Raw genomic sequence first — 19487 nt, 5'->3', positions numbered from 1 at the left:
GGTACCCCCCCTCCCCAGAGTTGACTTTTGTCAACTTTTGTACCTTCTTGTACCTTTATTCTGAGTGTGCCTGCTCTTCACTATATCTCTCTAACAAGAATTCATAGGTCACATAATGAAAAGCAAATAAACATTGGTCACAGTGGAGTTGCTCTTCACAAATTTCACACCAAATGTCACACCTATCACTTCAAGTTCATTGAAACCAACCAGCTATTAGCACCTCACATCACTATTAAAAAACAACTTATGATTGGTGGAGTTTTGCTCTTTACACATTAATCTTAGTTCAGTTGCAGTCTGGCGTGTCATTCTCACGAGTGTTAAAAATAGAGTCAAAGAGCACAGAAGAGCAGAGCAACATACAAAGATCTACAAAACAGGAACATTAACCCACGTGTGCTTAAGTCTGAGATTTAGGGTATGAACAGAGAAAATGGAGATGATCTATGAGAACGTAGCTGACTACAGGACACAGACAGGCGTCAATACAAACAGACAAAACCCACTTCATTCTACAGGTAATTACTTTAATTTATTTGCTAAAATTAGTAAAAAAAAGAGTGATATACAAAGCTAAACCTTAATATTACTGCTCTATGCCTGTCATCTTCAGGAAGTGAGCGTGTGATGAAGAGAAGTTACAGATCAGTTTCAGTGTGTTTGGTGCTGCTGTGTGTTCTTCTACTGACTGCAGTCATAGTGCTGTGTGTCCTCATCAATACAAACAATCAACAGTTTAACACCAAGAACAAAAACATCACAGAAGAGAGAGACCAGCTACTAACCAAATATACCAGCATCACAGAAGAGAGAGACCAGCTACTAACCAAATATACCAGCATCACAGAAGAGAGAGACCAGCTACTAACCAAATATACCAACATCACAGAAGAGAGAGATAAATTAATAGCCAAATACAATTATATTAGTAAACAAAATGAACAACTGAATCAGAAGAAAAATGAGCTGTGGACACGTTTTAATGGTAATCTAGAAATACAACAGAAAAACACAAATATAAGATATGAAATATTAAAAGAATATAGTAAATATATTTTGAAAACTGAACAGCACTGTACTGTAAGATACAGTATGTAATTAACTGTGGTTGGAAATTAAGATTCATCTGAACTGGCTGCCTGGTTGTGTTGATAGATGGATGGATTTACTATCAGTTCAGTTTGTACTTCATTTCATCTGAGAAGAAGAGCTGGAGTAACAGCAGAAGATACTGTAGAGATAGAGGAGCAGATCTGATCATCATTAACAACAGACAGGAACAAGTGAGTGAAAGATACAGTGTGTGTGTGTGTGGTGGTGGGGGTTATAAGCAAATGCAGTTCTTTAATTTTTTTTTTTAGGATTTTGTTCAGAAAATTTCTGGTACAGACAGCATCTGGATTGGTTTGACTGACAGTGATAAGGAGGGCAGATGGAAATGGGTTGATGGCAGCACACTGACCACTGGGTGAGAAATCACAAAATTTAACTGATTAATATCCAATAAATGATTGTCACAGTCAGTATCATATCAGACAGAAAACAACACTGAAGATCTAATGATGATCTGTTTATTTAGCTTCTGGTTGCCTGGAGAACCCAATGGTGGAAGAAGAGAGAACTGTGCTGAGTCTTATCCATTAAAGTGGAATGATTTGTCATGTAATGACGCTCGAAAATGGATCTGTAAGAAAAACATTTTAAAATAAGCTGTTGAAGGAATAGTTCACCGTCATCATTTTCTCCCTCTCATGTTGTTACAAACTTGTGTAAATGTCTTTGTTCTGATGAACACGAATTAAGGTATTTTCAGGCATGTTTGTAACCAAACCGATAATGATCCCCATTCACTTCCAAAGTAGGAAAAAAATACTATGGAAGTGAATGGGGCTCATGATCGATTTGATCATGAGAAGCATGTTTCTTTAAATGAGAAGCATGTTAATTAACTAATCCTGAACACCATGGGCAGTTTGCACCAGCTGGACGTAAACCCAGTTATGAGAAAGCTGGACATAAAATTTGTTTTAAGTCCTAAACAGAAATATATGTATACTTGTGTTTCCCCTGTCCATGTCTCTTATTTTGAAGTTCTGTTGTCCATTTTTGTAGTTCGGTGTAGTTCTTTTGTTCATTGGTCCTCCAGATGTGTCTTGTTTCCTTGTTTACCCATTAATATATATATATATATATATATATATATATATATATATATATATATATATATATATATATATATATATATATATATATATATATATATATATACTGTATAGCCCTAGTGTTTCCAATGTCTTTTGTCAGTTGTTGTATGCAAATATGCTGTTTTGGTTTTATGTTTATTTCTGTTATCCGTCTCTATTTTTGCATCACCTTGTTTTATGTTTATTAAAGTTTACTTGCATTTGGATCCTCTGCCTGTCTGCTTCCACATCATTACAATAACCTTTAGTTTCACAAGTTAATGTTTGAATTGAATCTGTTTAGTTGAACGGCATGTCAGTTTAAGTCTGTTTTAACGTCACTATGAGAGTCGGTCAGCTTTGATCACTTTAAGTGTCTGCAGCATGGCCTTCATGACAAATGTGTGTGAAGTCACACACAAAACTAATATAAAATAATAGTTTTTATTATAATCATGCACTATAAACTCTAAATATTCTTTCATTGCTGATAATTTGCTTGCATGTATCACTTTATACAAAGCGCTGAACTTCCCTTGACTTTACTTGGATGTCACATGATCTCTTATCACACATTGACCACAGGAGATTTCATTTTGTTGTTCTGACTGCTATGAAAATAGCATAGCAATGCAGCTATATACATGTATACATTATACTGAAACAGCAGAATAATGTTTTGCTGTGAGATGTCACGACTGTAGCATGTGATCCTGACATGTAGACGTTATTGTATGCTGCTCACAAAGAGTCCAATCACATTCTTCATTTCATTCATTATTTTTTTGCTGCACTTCACTATATCTCTCTAACAAGGAATCATAGGCCATAAACATAATGAAATGCAAATAAACATTGGTCAAATAGTCTGGGGTTGGTCTGACTATACAAATGCAGAGCGATATAAAGCCAATTTAAAACCTATCAATTCAAGATCACTGAAACCAACAAACTATTAGCAACTCAAGTCAGTCTGTGTCACCTTAGCAAAAAACAAACAATTAATTTATGATCTATTGGTCACATGAGTTTTGGTCTTCACACATTGATCTCACTTCATTTGCATTCTGATGTGTCATTCTCACCAGTTAAAAACAGTCAAATAGCAGAGCAACATTTAAAGAGCTACATAACAAGAACATTAGCACATGTATGCTTAAGTTAGAGAGAGAATGGAGATGATTTATTAGAATGTAGGTGACTTTAGGACACAGACAGACTTCAATACAAACAGACAAAAAACACTTCAGTCTACAGGTAATGACTTTTATTTTTTATTTTTATTTTTGCTATAATGAGTATAAAGGAGTGATATACAAAGTGGGTATATTCAGCTGCTGAACTGGCTGGTTGTGTTTACAGATGAATGGATTCAATATTGATTCAGTGTTTATTTAATTTCATCTGAGCAGAAGAGCTGGACTGAGAGCAGAAGATACTGTAGAGAGAGAGGAGCAGATCTGATCATTATTAACAACAAAGAGGAACAAGTGAGTGAAATATGCGGTGTGTGTGTGCGTGTATGTGTGAGTGTGTGTGTGTGTGTGTGTGTGTCATTTCACACAACACAGATATACAATTTTATGAATGTAATAATCATACTAAAAAAAAACATTGTTTAATAATGTTTGTGGTTTGTTGTAAGTTCATTACTACATGCCTATATTTTCTTATACTTGTTCGATGTCACATGAATTTAGATTTCACACATTGACCATTTCGTTTTAATGTGTTAACAGCGATTACAAATGAATACAAAAAAGTAAAGCAATGCGGGAACAGAACTGTGATGCTGTTTTTTCACTAAAAGGTACTGCGGAGGATTTTCTTTTTCCGGGTGGATCATCAAGACTATTGGTCCTCGTAGTTGTCAATCAGGAGTGTTGCGCAATTGCATTTTTTAAAAAAGTGGAGAAGGCGGTTCTTTTCTAAAACTCAAGAAAACCCTCCGCTACACCTTTAAAGGAATATTCCATTTTCTTAAAAGAAAAATCCAGATAATTTACTCACCACCATGTCATCCAAAATGTTGATGTCTTTCTTTGTTCAGTCGAGAAGAAATTATGTTTTTTGAGGAAAACATTGCAGGATTTTTCTCATTTTAATGGACTTTAATAGACACCAACAATTAACACTTAACTCAACACGTAACAGTTTTTTCAACGGAGTTTCAAAGGACTATAAACTTTCCCAAACGAGGCATAAGGGTCTTATCTAGCAACACGATTGTCATTTTTGACAATAAAAATAACAAATATACACTTTTAAAGCACAACTTCTCGTCAAGATCCGGTCCAGCGCGACCTAACGTAAATACGTAGTGACGTAGGGAGGTCACGTGTTACATATATAAAACGCACATTTGCGGACCATTGTAAACAATAAACTAACACAAAGACATTAATTAGTATCAGTTGACATACAACAACGTAGGAACGGTCCTCTTTCAACACACCTGTAAACACTGGGGTGGAGTTTCACGTTCATCCTCTGTGACCTCTTGACGTGATGACGTATTGCGTGGGGTCACACTGACGCATCACGACCGGATCTGGACGTGAAGTTGTGCTTTAAAAGTGTATATTTGTTATTTTTATTGTCAAAAATGACAATCATTTTGCTAGATAAGACCCTTATGCCTCGTTTGGGATTGTTTATAGTCCTTTGAAACTCCGTTGAAAAAAACTGTTAAGTGTTGATTTAAGTGTTAATTGTTGGTGTCTATTAAAGGCCATTAAAATGAGAAAAATCCTGCAATGTTTTCCTCAAAAAACATAATTTCTTCTCGACTGAACAAAGAAAGACATCAACATTTTGGATGACATGGTGGTGAGTAAATTATCTAGATTTTTATTTTAGGAAAATTGAATATTCCTTTAAGGTTTTTATATATAACTTGGTCATGACCTATGCCTATAGCGTAACTAAAAGTCCATTTAAAGGATAATTCCGGTATTTAACACTTTGAGTCTCATTTCTGGTTTGTTTTGGATGAACTACAGTGATGGACACAGAAATTTTGACAATGGGTCGTGTCTTGAGTTTTTGACTCGTTTAGAAGCGTCTCTTGACTGCTTCAGAATGGAAGTCAATGACCATGCACAAACATGTCATTAAAACAACACTTAACGTTCATTTTCAAAACTGTACTACTCACCGAGTGGTTCGTGGTGTTCGTTGATGATTAAAAACAAATATATTGGTGCAATGTATGATTTCAATCCGTGTTATTTGCTATAGTGGAACTATTTTTTCAGATACCTCACAACCGCGTATATACTTCCGCTCTATATTTGAGTCTGAAGCGTTAGCACACTCCCGACCACTTGATGGCGACAACCACTTTGCCACACAAGTACGCTCGGTGTATAGCGTATAGACAGTCACAATCTAGCTCAACTTCAAACCTAAAGCTGGTCACTGAGCCATCAAATATGTAGGGCTGTTCCGGATAAAAAATTTTGAGCTTCGAAGCTCTAGTAGAAATCAAACTGAATATTTGAAGCTTCGGAAGGAGGGGCTGAACATATTTTTCTCTTTAATAAAGGCAGGAATCTCTGTGTGTGTGTGTCTGTCTACAGTTTTATTATGTGGCGGATGTGTTGCTGCGGACCTAAGGGAGTGTAGTACATTTTTTTCGTGCAATACGGACATGCGACACGTTTAGAATTAATAAACTTTAAAAATACTACAGAACAGCGCAAGCCGGAAGCGGCGTGCCTGTCACGTGTCCTGCCTGAACAGCATTAGTGAAACAAAACACAAGAGCAATACTTTTAATAAGGTAGCCTAACATTTTTTCTAACAAACAACGATTCCCGTATCAGAAATAAGCAGCACAGTAATTACTGACAAGGTAAAGGGTAGGCTATTTAAATAAAACAACGAAAATAAATGAACAAAGTTCAACAAACTGTAATAAAACGGTAGCATACTTTCAAAATCAAGTTTGTTTATTTATAACACTTACAATATCCAATATGTTTTTTTTCATCAGCAGAACAATAAAGAAGATATTTTGCAGAAACCCCAGTGCTCAGTCATGCAAGTCAACCGATCCGCACACTTTAAGAGCTAAAGCATATATATCCAATACAACAGTAATCCCCCATAACTCCGTGTGACATATTGACGTCTTGTGAAGCAAATCAATCAGTTTTTGCAAGAAACGGAACGTTATTTACAACACTATAAGCATGAATGCCAAAGCAGGAAGCGCGCTTTCCATTCGAGGCGATCTCTTCCACTGGTGGCGTTTGGTGGCTGTTGGCTATGGATGTTGGTCTCTCTGCGCCACCTATCGTGCGGGGGCGTGAAGCGCACTTCCTGCTTGGCAAAAGCTCTGCATTAACGCTGTAAAATATTTATATATATATTCGAATCTCAAAACTGAAAATCGAATGTCAACCCACGTAACAAATATTTAAATATTCTGGTCCAGCCCTACAAATATGGGAAAAATTTATTCTGAGAGAAACCGAGCGAAAAAACTACAACCACATATAAACAGACCTATTTCTGTTTCCCGGCGGCGGAGTGATATATCAGCGAGCAATGAGTCTTCCAAGAAAACTAAATGGAATTTTACAAAATGCCAAAAAAAACACGACAGAAACTGTATTTCGCTACACAACTTGTTTTTAATCACCAACGAACACCACGCACCACTCGGTGAGTAGTACAGTTTTGAAAATGAACGTTAAGTGTTGTTTTAATGACATGTTTGTGCATGGCCATTGACTTCCATTCTAAAGCAGTCAAGAGACGCTTCTAAATGAGTCAAAAACTCAAGACACGACCCATTGTCAAAATTTCTGTGTCCATCACTGTAGTTCATCCAAAACAAACCAGAAATGAGACTCAAAGTGTTAAATACCGGAATTATCCTTTAAGGAAGCCTTCACACTCTGTGGTAATTTTTGAAACGCCTCCAGGCAGCCATCTCAGTTATTTTTTATAAGACTCTGCTTACAGTATATGCCATAAGCTTCACCAAACTCCCTTCAGGTAAGTCTTTGCATTTGGCAGCCATTTTTGCTACACCTTCAGATGACTATGTCAGTCCTCCAGGATTAGATCCAATGTATATGAATGAACTACAGAGAGTGAGGAATGAGGATATATTTCGTTATTTTGTCACTTTGTGCCCTCCATTTTCTCTTGACCCAGGACACTTACCCAATCCCGTCTATGGATAATCCAGCCCTGACTACAGAACCTCCATGCCACACCCAGGTTTCAGTCTTTGCATGAACCTATTGGTTGACGACTCTGACATGCACCTTTTTTTAAAGATTTTTTTTTAACATGTTCAGGGTTCCAAATGCCCCCTTGGTGCTCAGGCCCTAAAATATAGTATTTTAACAAGTTTTAAATATCTTCTCTATATGTCATTGTTCAGAGAAACAAATAGTCCCGCCCCAAACTTACGCCATCATAGGGGCCAATTTCTTTTTCCACCAGTGTGTGCTCAGCACAACATCACACAAAGCTTAGGTTGCTTAGAAACGGCAAACACCACGGAAATGCTCAAGTGCTTTGGAAAAGTAGAAAGAAGGGTGGTCCCATTTTTCGTGCACCCCTTATTTATCGAACCTCTTCAGATCATAAAGGCTTTCCAATTCAAAAGTGTTTTTGATTTAAATTAATTGAGAATTTCTGGTGTTTTCTGTGGGTACTTGGTCATTTCAGTGGGTGCTCGAGCCCAAAAGCACGGGATCAGTGCCTTTGCATGCCATTCTTAATGCCAATGTTGAACTGCATGTCTTTTTGGTCTCACTATTTTGAGGGTCATTATGAGGTTAATGTTTGTAAAGTCACACACAAAACAGATATAAAATGGTTGTTTTTATAATAATCATGCAGAATAAACTCTAAATATTGTTTTATTGCTGATTATTTGCTTACATGAATCACTTTATACATGGCTCTTAAATTCTCTTGACTTTTTTGGCTTCCTGTCATACATTGACCACAAAAGATACACAAACAAAAAACACGTAGCAATGCAGCCAACGGAAACTTTAGTATGAGAGAGCAAAACATGATGTAGCATGTTATTTTAACATGTAGAAGTTTTTGTATGCTGCTCACATGGAGTCACATTTACAATTTTAATTTCATATTTTATTTTCTGCCCGCTCTTCACTACATTTCTCTAACAAGGATTCATGGCCATAAACATAATAAAATGCAAATAAGCATTGATCACATAGTTTGGGGTTGCTCGTCACAAATGTCACACCTATCACTTTAAGACCACTGAAACCAACAAGCTATTAGAATCTCATGTCTTTCTTTTTGGTCACGTGAGTTCTGCTCTTCACACATTGATCTCAGTTCAGTTGCATTCTACGTGACATTTATGTCAGTGTTAAAAGCAGAATCAAAGACCAGAGAAGAGCAGAGCGACTTAACACACGTGTGCTTAAGACTGAGATTTAGGGTATAGACATGGATATGGTCTATGAGAACGTAGGTGACTTCAGGACACAGACAGACATCAATACAAACAGACAAAAAACACTTCAGTCTACAGGTAATGACTTTCATTTATTTGAACTAAAATGAGTATAAATGAGTGATAAACAAAGCTAAACCTTAATATTACTGCTCTATGTCTGTCTTCTTTAGGAAGTGATAATGTGAGGATGAGATGTTACAGATCAGTTTCAGTGTGTTTGGTGCTGCTGTGTGTTCTTCTACTGACTGCAGTCATAGTGCTGTGTGTCCTCATCAATACAAACAATCAACAGTTTAACATCAAGACTAAAAACATCACAGAAGAGAGAGACCCACTACTAACCAAATATGCCAACATCACAGAAGAGAGAGACCAGCTACTAACCAAATATACCAACATCACAGAAGAGAGAGACCAGCTACTAACCAAATATGCCAACATCACAGAAGAGAGAGACCAGCTACTAACCAAATATGCCAACATCACAGAAGAAAGAGACCAGCTACTAACCAAATATACCAACATCACAGAAGAGAGAGACCGGTTATTATTAAAGTCCAAAAACTTGGCAACAGAAAATGAGAGATTATTAACCAACAATAACAACCTTAGTAAGCAAAGAGATCAGTTAACTCAGCAGAAAAATGCAATGATGGAGATTCTAAAAGCAGGTATTCTTGAAAAACACTAAATATATACTACAAAAATGTTAAAAAACTATCATAAACTGCATAACACTGTGTGCGTTGGAATAACAGGCTAATGGCTGGACTGGTTGTGTTTACAGATGGATGGAAAGAATATCAGTCCAGTTTGTACTTCATTTCATCTGAGAAGAAGAACTGGACTGAGAGCAGAAGATACTGTAGAGAGAGAGGAGCAGATCTGATCATCATTAACAACAGAGAGGAACAAGTGAGTGAACAACATTTTGTCTGCTCCAGGTGAAAGAAGGTCAGTTAGAAACTGCTGTCTGTTATAATATACTGTAAATGTGTTATTTCGTCTTAGGGTTTTATTAATAAGATTTCTGTTGAGGACAAACACTGGATTGGTTTGTCTGACATTGATGAGGAGGGCAGATGGAAATGGGTTGATGGCAGCACACTGAGCTATAGGTGAGAAATCACTAAATTTAACTGATTATTATCCAATAAATGATTCTCACAGTCAGTTTCATATCACACAGAAAACAACACTGAAGATCTAATGATGATCTGTTGTTTCAGATTCTGGAGGTCTAGAGAACCCAATGGTGGTACAAAAGAGAACTGTGCTCTTATACGTTCAACAGGTTGGGCTGATTTTCCATGCAATGATGCTTATAACTACATCTGTGAAAAGAAAATCTTTAAATAAGTTGTTAAATGAAATACATGTTAATTCAGTAATCTGTGAGCACACGAGAGCTTTTATGCGTGAACACAAGAACCTTTAAGTCAATTCTGACTTAAAGTGATGCATCTACCATAGCAAAACTTTTTAATAATTTCTATATTGTGATGCAAATAACCTTTAGTTTCACTGAATATATTCTAATAAATGAAGCTATTCAGTAAATGTGTTTTAATACGATTGTTTTTAGTTGTGTGTGTTTGATGTTGTGGATCAATGTAAGTAACCTACTGTATCTTAACTGGTATGTTGTGATCATTGTTGTTCAGGCTGTAGTTTATACAGTATTATTTAATAAAGGAGCAACTATTGGCACAAAATTACATGTGTTTGGTAACTCTGTATCTGTATTTTGTTAAAAACAGTTACTACAAAAGTTTAAACAAGCTTTGCAATTTCTTTCATTTTCTATTGGTCAGACAAGTAGATAGCCCTACCCCCAAACTCAAGTCATTGGTTGAGCCAATACTGGATTGCAAGGTTAAGTCTGATTGGTGTCCTTTTATCGTGCTCATGTCATGAGAAGGTCTGTGAGCTTAGGGTCCAGAAACACCACAGATCACTTTATGTGTCTATAGGAGGCCTCTCCTGACACATGCATTAAATTTCACACACAACAGATATACAATTACATGAACGTAATAATTATACCATAAAAAAATCTAAATATTGTTTAATGCAGTTTGTGTACGTTCATCACTACATGCATATATTTTCTTGCACTTGTTAGATGTCACATGATCTCAAATTTCACACATAATAATATGAACATTTCTTCAGGATTTATGTGTAACACTACATGTGCATCTTTTCTTGTACTTATTGGATGTCACATGATCTCAAATTTCACACTTCTTCTGAAAGCCAATTCTGATGCTATTTCCTCATTCAAGAAGTTTTTTTTTCTTTTTTTTATAAGACTCTGCTCATATGCCATGAGCACAAGTTCCCTTTTAGGGAAGTCTTCGCATTTGGCAGCCATTTTTGCAACACCTCCAGACAGCTTTGTCAATCTTACAAGACCAGTGGCCGGTTGCATAAAACTTTAAGACTAGTCTTAAAAGTTAGTCATAATTATTTTCTTCAAGACTGATCATAACTGTTTTAAGTATGCTACATAGAAAGGTAGATTGGTCCAATTTAAATCCAAATAATAAGACTGATTAGCCCTAACTAATTGCTAGTTAGTCAGAATCATTCTTAAGACGCAGTCTTAATGTCACGGCTATGTTTATGCAACTGGGCACAGATCCAATCTACATGAATAGGGGAGGACAGATATATCTTACACCACTAGCTAGGTCACAATAAAACATAATTTTCCCAACCAATAATTAAATCAATCATCTGTTCCATAACTTTTGTTGCTTAAAGGTCACATAACACACGCTGTGTCTGCTAATCTTGAGGTCATATAGAGTAGTATTCCATCCTTCAAATCTCGGAAGAGTCTTTAGTTGAATCAGATCGCGCAAAACATTATCACAATATCTCTGGACAACTTAGGATTGACAACATGTTCATGTTGTTTACTTTATATGCACTTATGTGCAGATTACCAACAAAACAGACATTTGGTGCAGTTTTAATTACCGCATGCGACTCATGACCTGGTTGGGACCACCAATTTCCAGCTTCAAACAAACCTACTTGCACAACTCCGCTGCTATCCCAGAAAAACAAACTTCATCCATTGTTTCCATAAAGCTGGGTTCTTTGGGAAGCTGAGCAAGCTTAAATTTCCCTCACAAACATCAACACACTTTTATTGGTGACGTTGATTTCGTGTTGGTGTGTGCATGCGCTGTTCCAGTTGAAGTGCCCATATAAGGACTTCCACTGTACTTCCTGCACTGCTTACACAACAGATTCAGACTACGTTTACACGTGAGCCGCTATTTTCATAAACTGACATTTCAACCTCTCCGGTTTCAAAAATAACTTTGTGCACACATGTCAGTTTCCAGAAAAGTTTTTATTGACACGTACCCATGTATATATGCCATCAAGAGCTTTCCAAACTTTTAGGTGGCGGTTTAACAAGAAGCTTTTTTGAGAAGCTCAAGCCCACCTAAGCCAATCAGAATCCCGAAAACAGCAACGAATCACTTCCTGTTCCTCTTTTGAACAAGGTCGCACTTTTGGCATAGTATAAAATATTTATTTTTATTGCTGATAACCTCTTTGTGTATGTGCACCTCTAAACTTTAAAATAAAATATGCAGATAAAACATTGCTCAAAGTTGCACAGAATTTAGGACATGACTACTACCTATTACTGGCCAATGATACACTGAATAAACCACTTTATTATTCTTCAATTGTATGTTGTGCTAATGGTTCAGAGAATCATGCAGCACACAAGAGCTACATTACGCCTAAACTATTTTTGATCTTATTGGTCACATGATTTGGCATTGGCACCGACCTTAGATCAGTTCCTTTCTGTGCCTTTATTCTAAGCAGCAATAAAACAGAACCAAAAAGCAGAAAACACCAGAGATCTAGATATTCATTGCTAAAGCCCAGAAATGTCGTATGGTAATAATCAAAATGTCCTCAAGACTGGAAACAAGAGAATCGACAAAGAGAGAATAGAGATGGAATATCAAAATGAAGATGAATACAAGACATTGTCTGACTTCAGATCAAACAGACAACAACCACTTCAGTCTACAGGTTGTGCCATTCATTTATTTGCTTAAAAAAAGAAAACCTAAATACAGTGGATTTTTTTTACTTCATGTTTATTATCTACAGGACGTGAGTCTACAAAGATCAGATGTTACAGATCAGTTACAGTGTGTTTGGTGGTGCTGTGTGTTCTTCTACTGACTGCAGTCATAGTGCTGTGTGTCCTCATCAATACAAACAATAAACAGTGTCAGAATACCAAAAATGAACTGAGGAAGACTCTAAGTGAAGCAGGTAATCAGAACTAAACCTATATGTATATGAAAAATATGATGGAAATATATCAAATAAATGTTATTGTAAAAACTATCAAAAACATTCAGTGTGTGTAGAAATGGCAGGTTAATAGCAGAACTGGTTTTGTTTACAGATGGATGGATTTACTATCAGTCCAGTTTTTATTTTATTTCATCCGAGCAGAAGAGCTGGACTGATAGCAGAAGATACTGTAGAGAGAGAGGAGCAGATCTGATCATCATTAACAACAGAGAGGAACAAGTAAGTAAAGTTTTGTAGCTGCTGTTGGTGATACAAGTCAGATAAAAACTGCTGTGTGTCGAAACCATTATATGTGGGTGGGACAAGGCACACCCACTTTTTAAGATCTCTAAGTTCGCCGTCAGTCAAATTCATTCCAATAGAGGAATTCCCTAATACATTAAACTACGTTCTGCATTTTAGCCACAGCCTTGACTACCGCACTTTCTCAAATCCATTCGGTTCTGGCTAGAGTGGATACAGCTATGACCAAATCTTGCAAGATGTTTGGTTTAGGGTTCGTTTTGGAGTAGGATTAGAACGAAAGACAAGATGATACAGCAAAGGCCTAAATCCTGTGAAACGTTTGTTTGGAATTTTGGTTTAGGATAAAAACATCGCTCATCCGGTGTGATTTTGGCCGTAGCTGTTTCCCTTCTAGCCTCAAATAATCTATTCCCCTTGGCTCATTTACTCAATATAATTTAAACTCCATTTCGTGTTTTTACTACTTTTACAAGATAAACAAAACCTTTAGGTTATAAAAGCAATTGTTTAATTTAAAGGCACCAGAATACAAAAAAATGGCATCTACTCCAGTAAATGTTTTGGACCCACCCACATTTTTTTCTTCCAACGCCCACAGCTATAATTTAAAAGTGTTATTCATCTTTTTCTTTTATTTTTATTTATCAGGATTTTATTAAGTTGTTTACTGGTAAGGAGAGACATTGGATTGGTTTGTCTGACATTGATGTAGAGGGCAAATGGAAATGGGTTGATGGCAGCCCACTGACCTCTGTGTAAGAAATCACTAAATTAAACTGATTATTATCCAATAAATAATTGTCACAGTCAATATCATATCAGACAGAAAACAACACTGAAGATCTAATGATGATCTGTTGTTTTAGATTCTGGAAGTCTGGAGAACCCAATGGCCATAGTGGAGAGAACTGTGTTGAGACTCACTCATCAGTGTGGAATGATTACTCATGTAATAACGCTATACAATGGATCTGTGAGAAAAAAATGTTACTTCAGTAAATTCATCCATCTGAGCAGCCTAAAATTAAATAAAAGTCGTTAGATTGCTATATCTTCCAGAGCAAAACTTTGGTTTTAACCGTTTTCAAATGTTGAATGTTCAACTAACCTTTTGTTTCACATGACCTATTCTAATAAATGAAGCTTTTCAGCAAAAGCGTTTTAATTTGAAACAGTGTGAGTAAAATATTGAGTAACTGCTGTCATTGTTGTTCAGGCTGTACAGTAGGTTAAACTATTAGTTTATAAATGAGCAACTACTGGAATAAAATATATGTTTTTGGTAACACTGTATCTTTGCTGTTTTCTTTTTTTTGTTACAATAAAGTTCAAAAATGTTTTCGAGTTAATTTAATTTTCCATTGGTTGCTGAGTTTCCTTAAATCTCTGAGATGAACTTGTCGTCCAAAATCAATAGGACACTTTGAGTCTCTTTTGCACTGATAAGAAAAAGCAAGATGTTATCGGGTGTGATAACGTCAAAGCTTGGGTGTTAACTAAAATATGAAAAAAAAAACATTCAAATTCAAAATTGGACAACAGGGAGAAAACCACATTCAGTGGGCCAGTTCTCATGCGGACAGAGATCACACATATTCACATTTTAAGATTTTCATCTTTACACATTTTTTGCCAAACAAAGAGTCCAACAGTGCTGTGGTAACAGATTTTTATGTAATAGACTTTTGACCATATAAAGTCATTAAAGGTCACGTTCTATATATAATAACATAAATAATACCTGTAAAATGATAAAGCTCAAAGTTCACCTCCATGTGATATATTTTTTAACAGAATTCACCTTTCAAAGCCTACAGCGAACGGGCGGTTTGGACTACAGCCCTCTACTTCCTGCTTTAATGTCGTCAGTAGAACAGTTTTCTGACTAAACTCCGCCCACAGGAATACGTCAGTCGCCAGCTAAGCTAAACACATTTAATGCCAAAATTTAATTTAAACAGTTCTAATAGGAATATAAATTCGATACTAAAATGTCCACACACAAAAAAAACTGAGAATATGTATAAGCTTTTTTCCTTAAAGCCGCCATTTTTCGTGATCCCATTTTTCAAATTTTAGCTGGTGTGTAAGGTTGCTGTTACAGCATAAATAATGTCTGCAAAATTGTAAAGCTCAAAGTTCAATGCCAAGCGATATATTTTATTTAACACAATTCGCTTTTCAAGGACTCCAGAGAACAGACGGAATAATGACTGAGCTAAGCAGAAAGCAGTTTATGGTTTTTTTTCAGATGATATGACTGTTGACTACTGAGAAAGCTGTTAATGAATTTCCATCTGTTGTGCATTACGCAAAATGGCTGTCATGGCATTATAAAATCAACCCACAAAAGCTTGAGGCAACATGTTTGTTGGAAGTTCTGTGTTTAAATATTAATTTTACCCCTCCAGTAGAACATGACGCCAACAATGCCACAGTCATAGGTTCAATTCCCAAGGAAAGCATGTTTTCATTTATTATAAAAAAAGGTATGCTATAAGCTGTTTTGGTTAAAAACATCCATTAAATGCATAAATGTAATGTAAACAAATAAAAATGTATTCCCAAAACATTCTTAAGTGTACACTAGCACAGCTAAACTCAACTGTCACCTCTTGACTTCCCAAGATCTTTTATAGCAGAGAGGACTGAGCAGACTGTTGAGGACTCGGAGATGGTTCGAGACATATTAATTGACATTTAGAAGGTCATTAAAATGGAGTTCATGACATGAGGAGGGGTTTTTGTATGTGACTTGGCCTTTAACCAGCACACAGGCCTGATGTCTCATAGCAACTGCAGGTGATATTACTATATGTTCTCAACATTTTAAAGTCCTTTTCAAAGTCTTAAGTTTTAAGCTCTGGAAACAAAATACAACTAACCATCTGTGTTCACTAAGCATAGGCTAACATGCCATCTCATTGGATTTTGTAACTATTATAAGTAGCCATTTTAATTTAAACCAAGCCCTAAACCCAACATCACTGGGGCAAAAGGCGAGTGTAGTAACACATAATAATTTTGTACAAATTTATACAAACCCTAGTACTGGGCAAAGATTAATCACGATTAATTGTATACAAAATAAAAGTGATTTTTTGCATAATATTTGGGTGTATGCTGTTATTATGTATATATAAGGTAACACTTTATTTTGATAGTCCACTTTAGACATTTAACTAATTATAAGTAACTTTGAAACTACTTATCAACAACCAGTCTTTAGAGAATTAGTAGAATGTCTGCTTAATATCTACTAACCCTTTATTGCGATGATATCTCAACAGACATTCAACTTTCTATAAGTATCTTTGCAGGTGCATGTAAACTTATTCCACTAACCCAAACCTCTTCCCTAACCCCAACCCTTACAGTCTATTAATACACTAATGACAGTTAGTTGACGTATAGTTGCAAAATATTGAAAGTTAGTTGACATGTAGTTGCAAAGTTATTTATAGTAAGTAGAATGTCTAAAGTGGACTATCAAAATAAAGTGTAACCCATTTGGATATATTATATATTATCAATACATATGGTTGGTCACTTTTATTTTGTATGCGATTAATCGCGATTAATCTTTGCCCAGCTCTACAAACTACACATGAGATTGTGTTGATAAATAACGGAGGATTGAAAAAATCATACAGTATTTGTGCAAGAAAATAAAAACATACTGTTTGAATTTAATACAGTTTTCTTTAGTGGCCACATCTCAGTTCCAATGGAAGTGTGCAATGGCAATCCATAATTTCAATAAAGTACCTGTACTAAATTTACCAGAACAACTTTTTATGACATATGACAGACTACCTTTATGTACCCCACAGTGATTGGCACATTCACCTCTCATTTGCATAAAGTAAAAATTTCAGTGCACTCTTTTCTAGCACCACTATATATCCCACAATCCCCTGCATAATCCTGGCACTCAGCTTCCTTTGAGCTTCACTTGAAAACACCCACCCGGCCCAAGTGGGCATGTGCAGTAAAGTGTATCAGAGTAAATTCAGCCGACTGTTTCCCATAAACCAGTACGTTTTTAACTTTATCGGCCTTGCAGAATGAGCTGGGACAATTTTCTTTCGGACTAGTCAATGCTTCATATGCCTCAACGCACACTCGCTACCCTACAGCCTGCCATTGTAGCATGTTTAAAATCTTATCCTCTGGATATCCATTCAATTTTCGGCTCCACAAACCAGGCCGACTGTACAACGTAACACAGAAAAACAGAACGATCAACCTTGTGCTGTGTCAAATACACCACCGAATTGTAAGCAGAGGTTTATGACCTGCCTGATGGTGATGTATCCTTCAGTTGCCTGCTCAGTGTGAGGGCAGAACATACATAATGAAAAATATACTCATAAAAGCTCTCGAAACTCATCTGTCGAACTCACTGGGGAAATATGCAGCGGACGCACGCTTTTAATGTCAATAGCCAATTAAGTGGAAAGGTGATATCAACCGGCCAGCGAACGCTCTGTACCATGTAAATGCCCTCCGAGACCCTAACCTCTCTGCTTTATCGATTTACAACCTTTTTCATCCCCTCAGCAACCTTTATTGATTTTCTACTTTGTTACAATTATTGGATATTTGTCCTGTACCCGAGTTCGGCGACATTCAAGAAAGAGGTGTTCACGGATTTTGGTTTTGGTGCAAATCATGATGTTGGCCAGGGGTAATGGGAGGCTGAAGGTGAAATAAAACATCCAGTGGTTTTTGTTTGATATTCTTCCTATTTAAAACTTGACTCTTCTGTAGTTACATCGTGTACTAAGACCGACGGAAAATTAAAAGTTGTGATTTTCTAGGATAATATGGCCACAATGTAACTACAGAAGAGTCAAGTTTTAAATAGGAAAAATATTGAAACTCTTTGGTCATTTTTGAGCGCAATGCTAATGGTCTAATCAGATTTAATGGATTATGCTAAGCTATGCTAAAAGTGGCTCATTATTGTTTTTATGATAATCGTAGATTTTTGCACAATTAGCTTATTTGTAAAATATGTACGAATTATCATGAGATCAGGCTGGTGCAAACTTTACATCACACAATGAATGTTTAAAGAGGACATTTCACGAGACTTTTTAAAGTTGTAAAATTAATCTGTGGTGTCCTCAGAGTGCGTATGTGAAGTTGTAGGTCAAAATACCATATTGATAATTATTATAACATGTTAAAATTGCCAAAATGTGCCATTTTGGGGTGTATTCTTTTAAATGCATATGAGATGATAAAATGCAAACACTGATCGCCATAATGGTGGTTTGTTGAAATTGAAACTTAATTGTGCTGAAAATTATTTTCTCTCTTTCTCTCTGCACTAAATGGCAGTGCCGTGGTTGGATTGTGAAGATTAAGCGGCGTCATTATTATAATAAGATCCCCTTTTGACATCACAAGGGGAGCCAAATTTCAATAACCTATTTCACATGCAGTTACTGGGTTGTTCTTTTTTATATTTTATAGGTTGATAGAAGCACTGGGCACCCAATTATAGCACCTAAACATGGAAAAAGTCAGATTTTCATGACATGTCCACTTTAAGAAAGCAATAAAGCTCCCCCCCTTTCTCAATAAAAATATTAAGGCTTGTATACAGTGTACAAAGTTTTACCAAAAATGTACATGTTCAAGGCATACAAATGTGCCTCACAAGATTAACAAAATGTAAAATGCAGTGACAAAACAGTGGCCCTTTTTACCAGTGGCCATCTTTATTGTTGAGTCCTGTATAGACCGGGGCAGTTTTCAGCTCCAATCCTAACTGACAATTACTGACATCTAAATCACAGCCTGACAACAGGAAATCCTCTTACCAGATCATTCTGTCTAACACCTCATGATTTCTGAGGGGCCCGGTCACTTTGTGTCATTCACTAACTGTCAAGTTCAGACCAAGTCACCACAGAAATTGCTAGGGAAGTAATGGGCACATACAGGAAAAAAATGACAAAAGAGAGAGAAAATACGTGACTAGAAATGAAACAGTGAGGAATGATGAGTAGATTCTGTGTAAAAGTTGTGAAGAGCTTGAAAAAGAGAATAAGGGAACTCAAGAAAAACCAGCTTTTGGGTGCAAGACCAAGGTGCATGGAGGAATCGGCACCATTGTCTTTTCTGATATAAAATAATCCTAATTTAGGTATTGATGAGTCATTTAGATAAACTTTTTTTCCCAAGAACATTTTGAAAATTCAAGCACATTT

The 19487-nt window shown here is 36.2% G+C and overlaps 4 protein-coding genes across 6 annotated transcripts in view; 3 read left to right on the top strand and 1 right to left on the bottom strand.

Moving 5' to 3' along the window:
* Window positions 1-19487, bottom strand: part of cadm2a (cell adhesion molecule 2a) — a 679060-nt gene that overhangs the window by 438206 nt on the left and 221367 nt on the right. The window lies entirely within an intron of this gene.
* Window positions 393-2155, top strand: LOC141282855 (CD209 antigen-like protein A). The gene is made up of 4 exons (XM_073815941.1): window positions 393-521; window positions 1159-1286; window positions 1365-1471; window positions 1583-2155. Exons 1-4 carry the CDS (start codon window positions 437-439, stop codon window positions 1710-1712), a joined length of 450 nt encoding a protein of 149 aa, XP_073672042.1. The 5' UTR covers window positions 393-436; the 3' UTR covers window positions 1713-2155.
* LOC135779450 (uncharacterized) lies at window positions 8640-10341 on the top strand. The gene is made up of 5 exons (XM_065290163.1): window positions 8640-8724; window positions 8820-9320; window positions 9437-9564; window positions 9661-9767; window positions 9879-10341. The coding sequence occupies exons 1-5, from the start codon at window positions 8640-8642 to the stop codon at window positions 10006-10008; spliced, it is 951 nt and encodes a 316-aa protein (XP_065146235.1). The 3' UTR covers window positions 10009-10341.
* On the top strand, window positions 12538-14601 carry LOC135779774 (CD209 antigen-like protein C). The gene is made up of 5 exons (XM_065290673.2): window positions 12538-12723; window positions 12805-12972; window positions 13109-13236; window positions 13912-14018; window positions 14130-14601. The coding sequence occupies exons 1-5, from the start codon at window positions 12576-12578 to the stop codon at window positions 14260-14262; spliced, it is 684 nt and encodes a 227-aa protein (XP_065146745.1). The 5' UTR covers window positions 12538-12575; the 3' UTR covers window positions 14263-14601.

The sequence above is a fragment of the Paramisgurnus dabryanus genome, chromosome 10 (genome assembly GCF_030506205.2).
Source record: "Paramisgurnus dabryanus chromosome 10, PD_genome_1.1, whole genome shotgun sequence".
NCBI classification, from domain to species: Eukaryota; Metazoa; Chordata; class Actinopteri; order Cypriniformes; family Cobitidae; genus Paramisgurnus; species Paramisgurnus dabryanus.
This window is presented reverse-complemented; position numbering and strand designations above follow the sequence as displayed.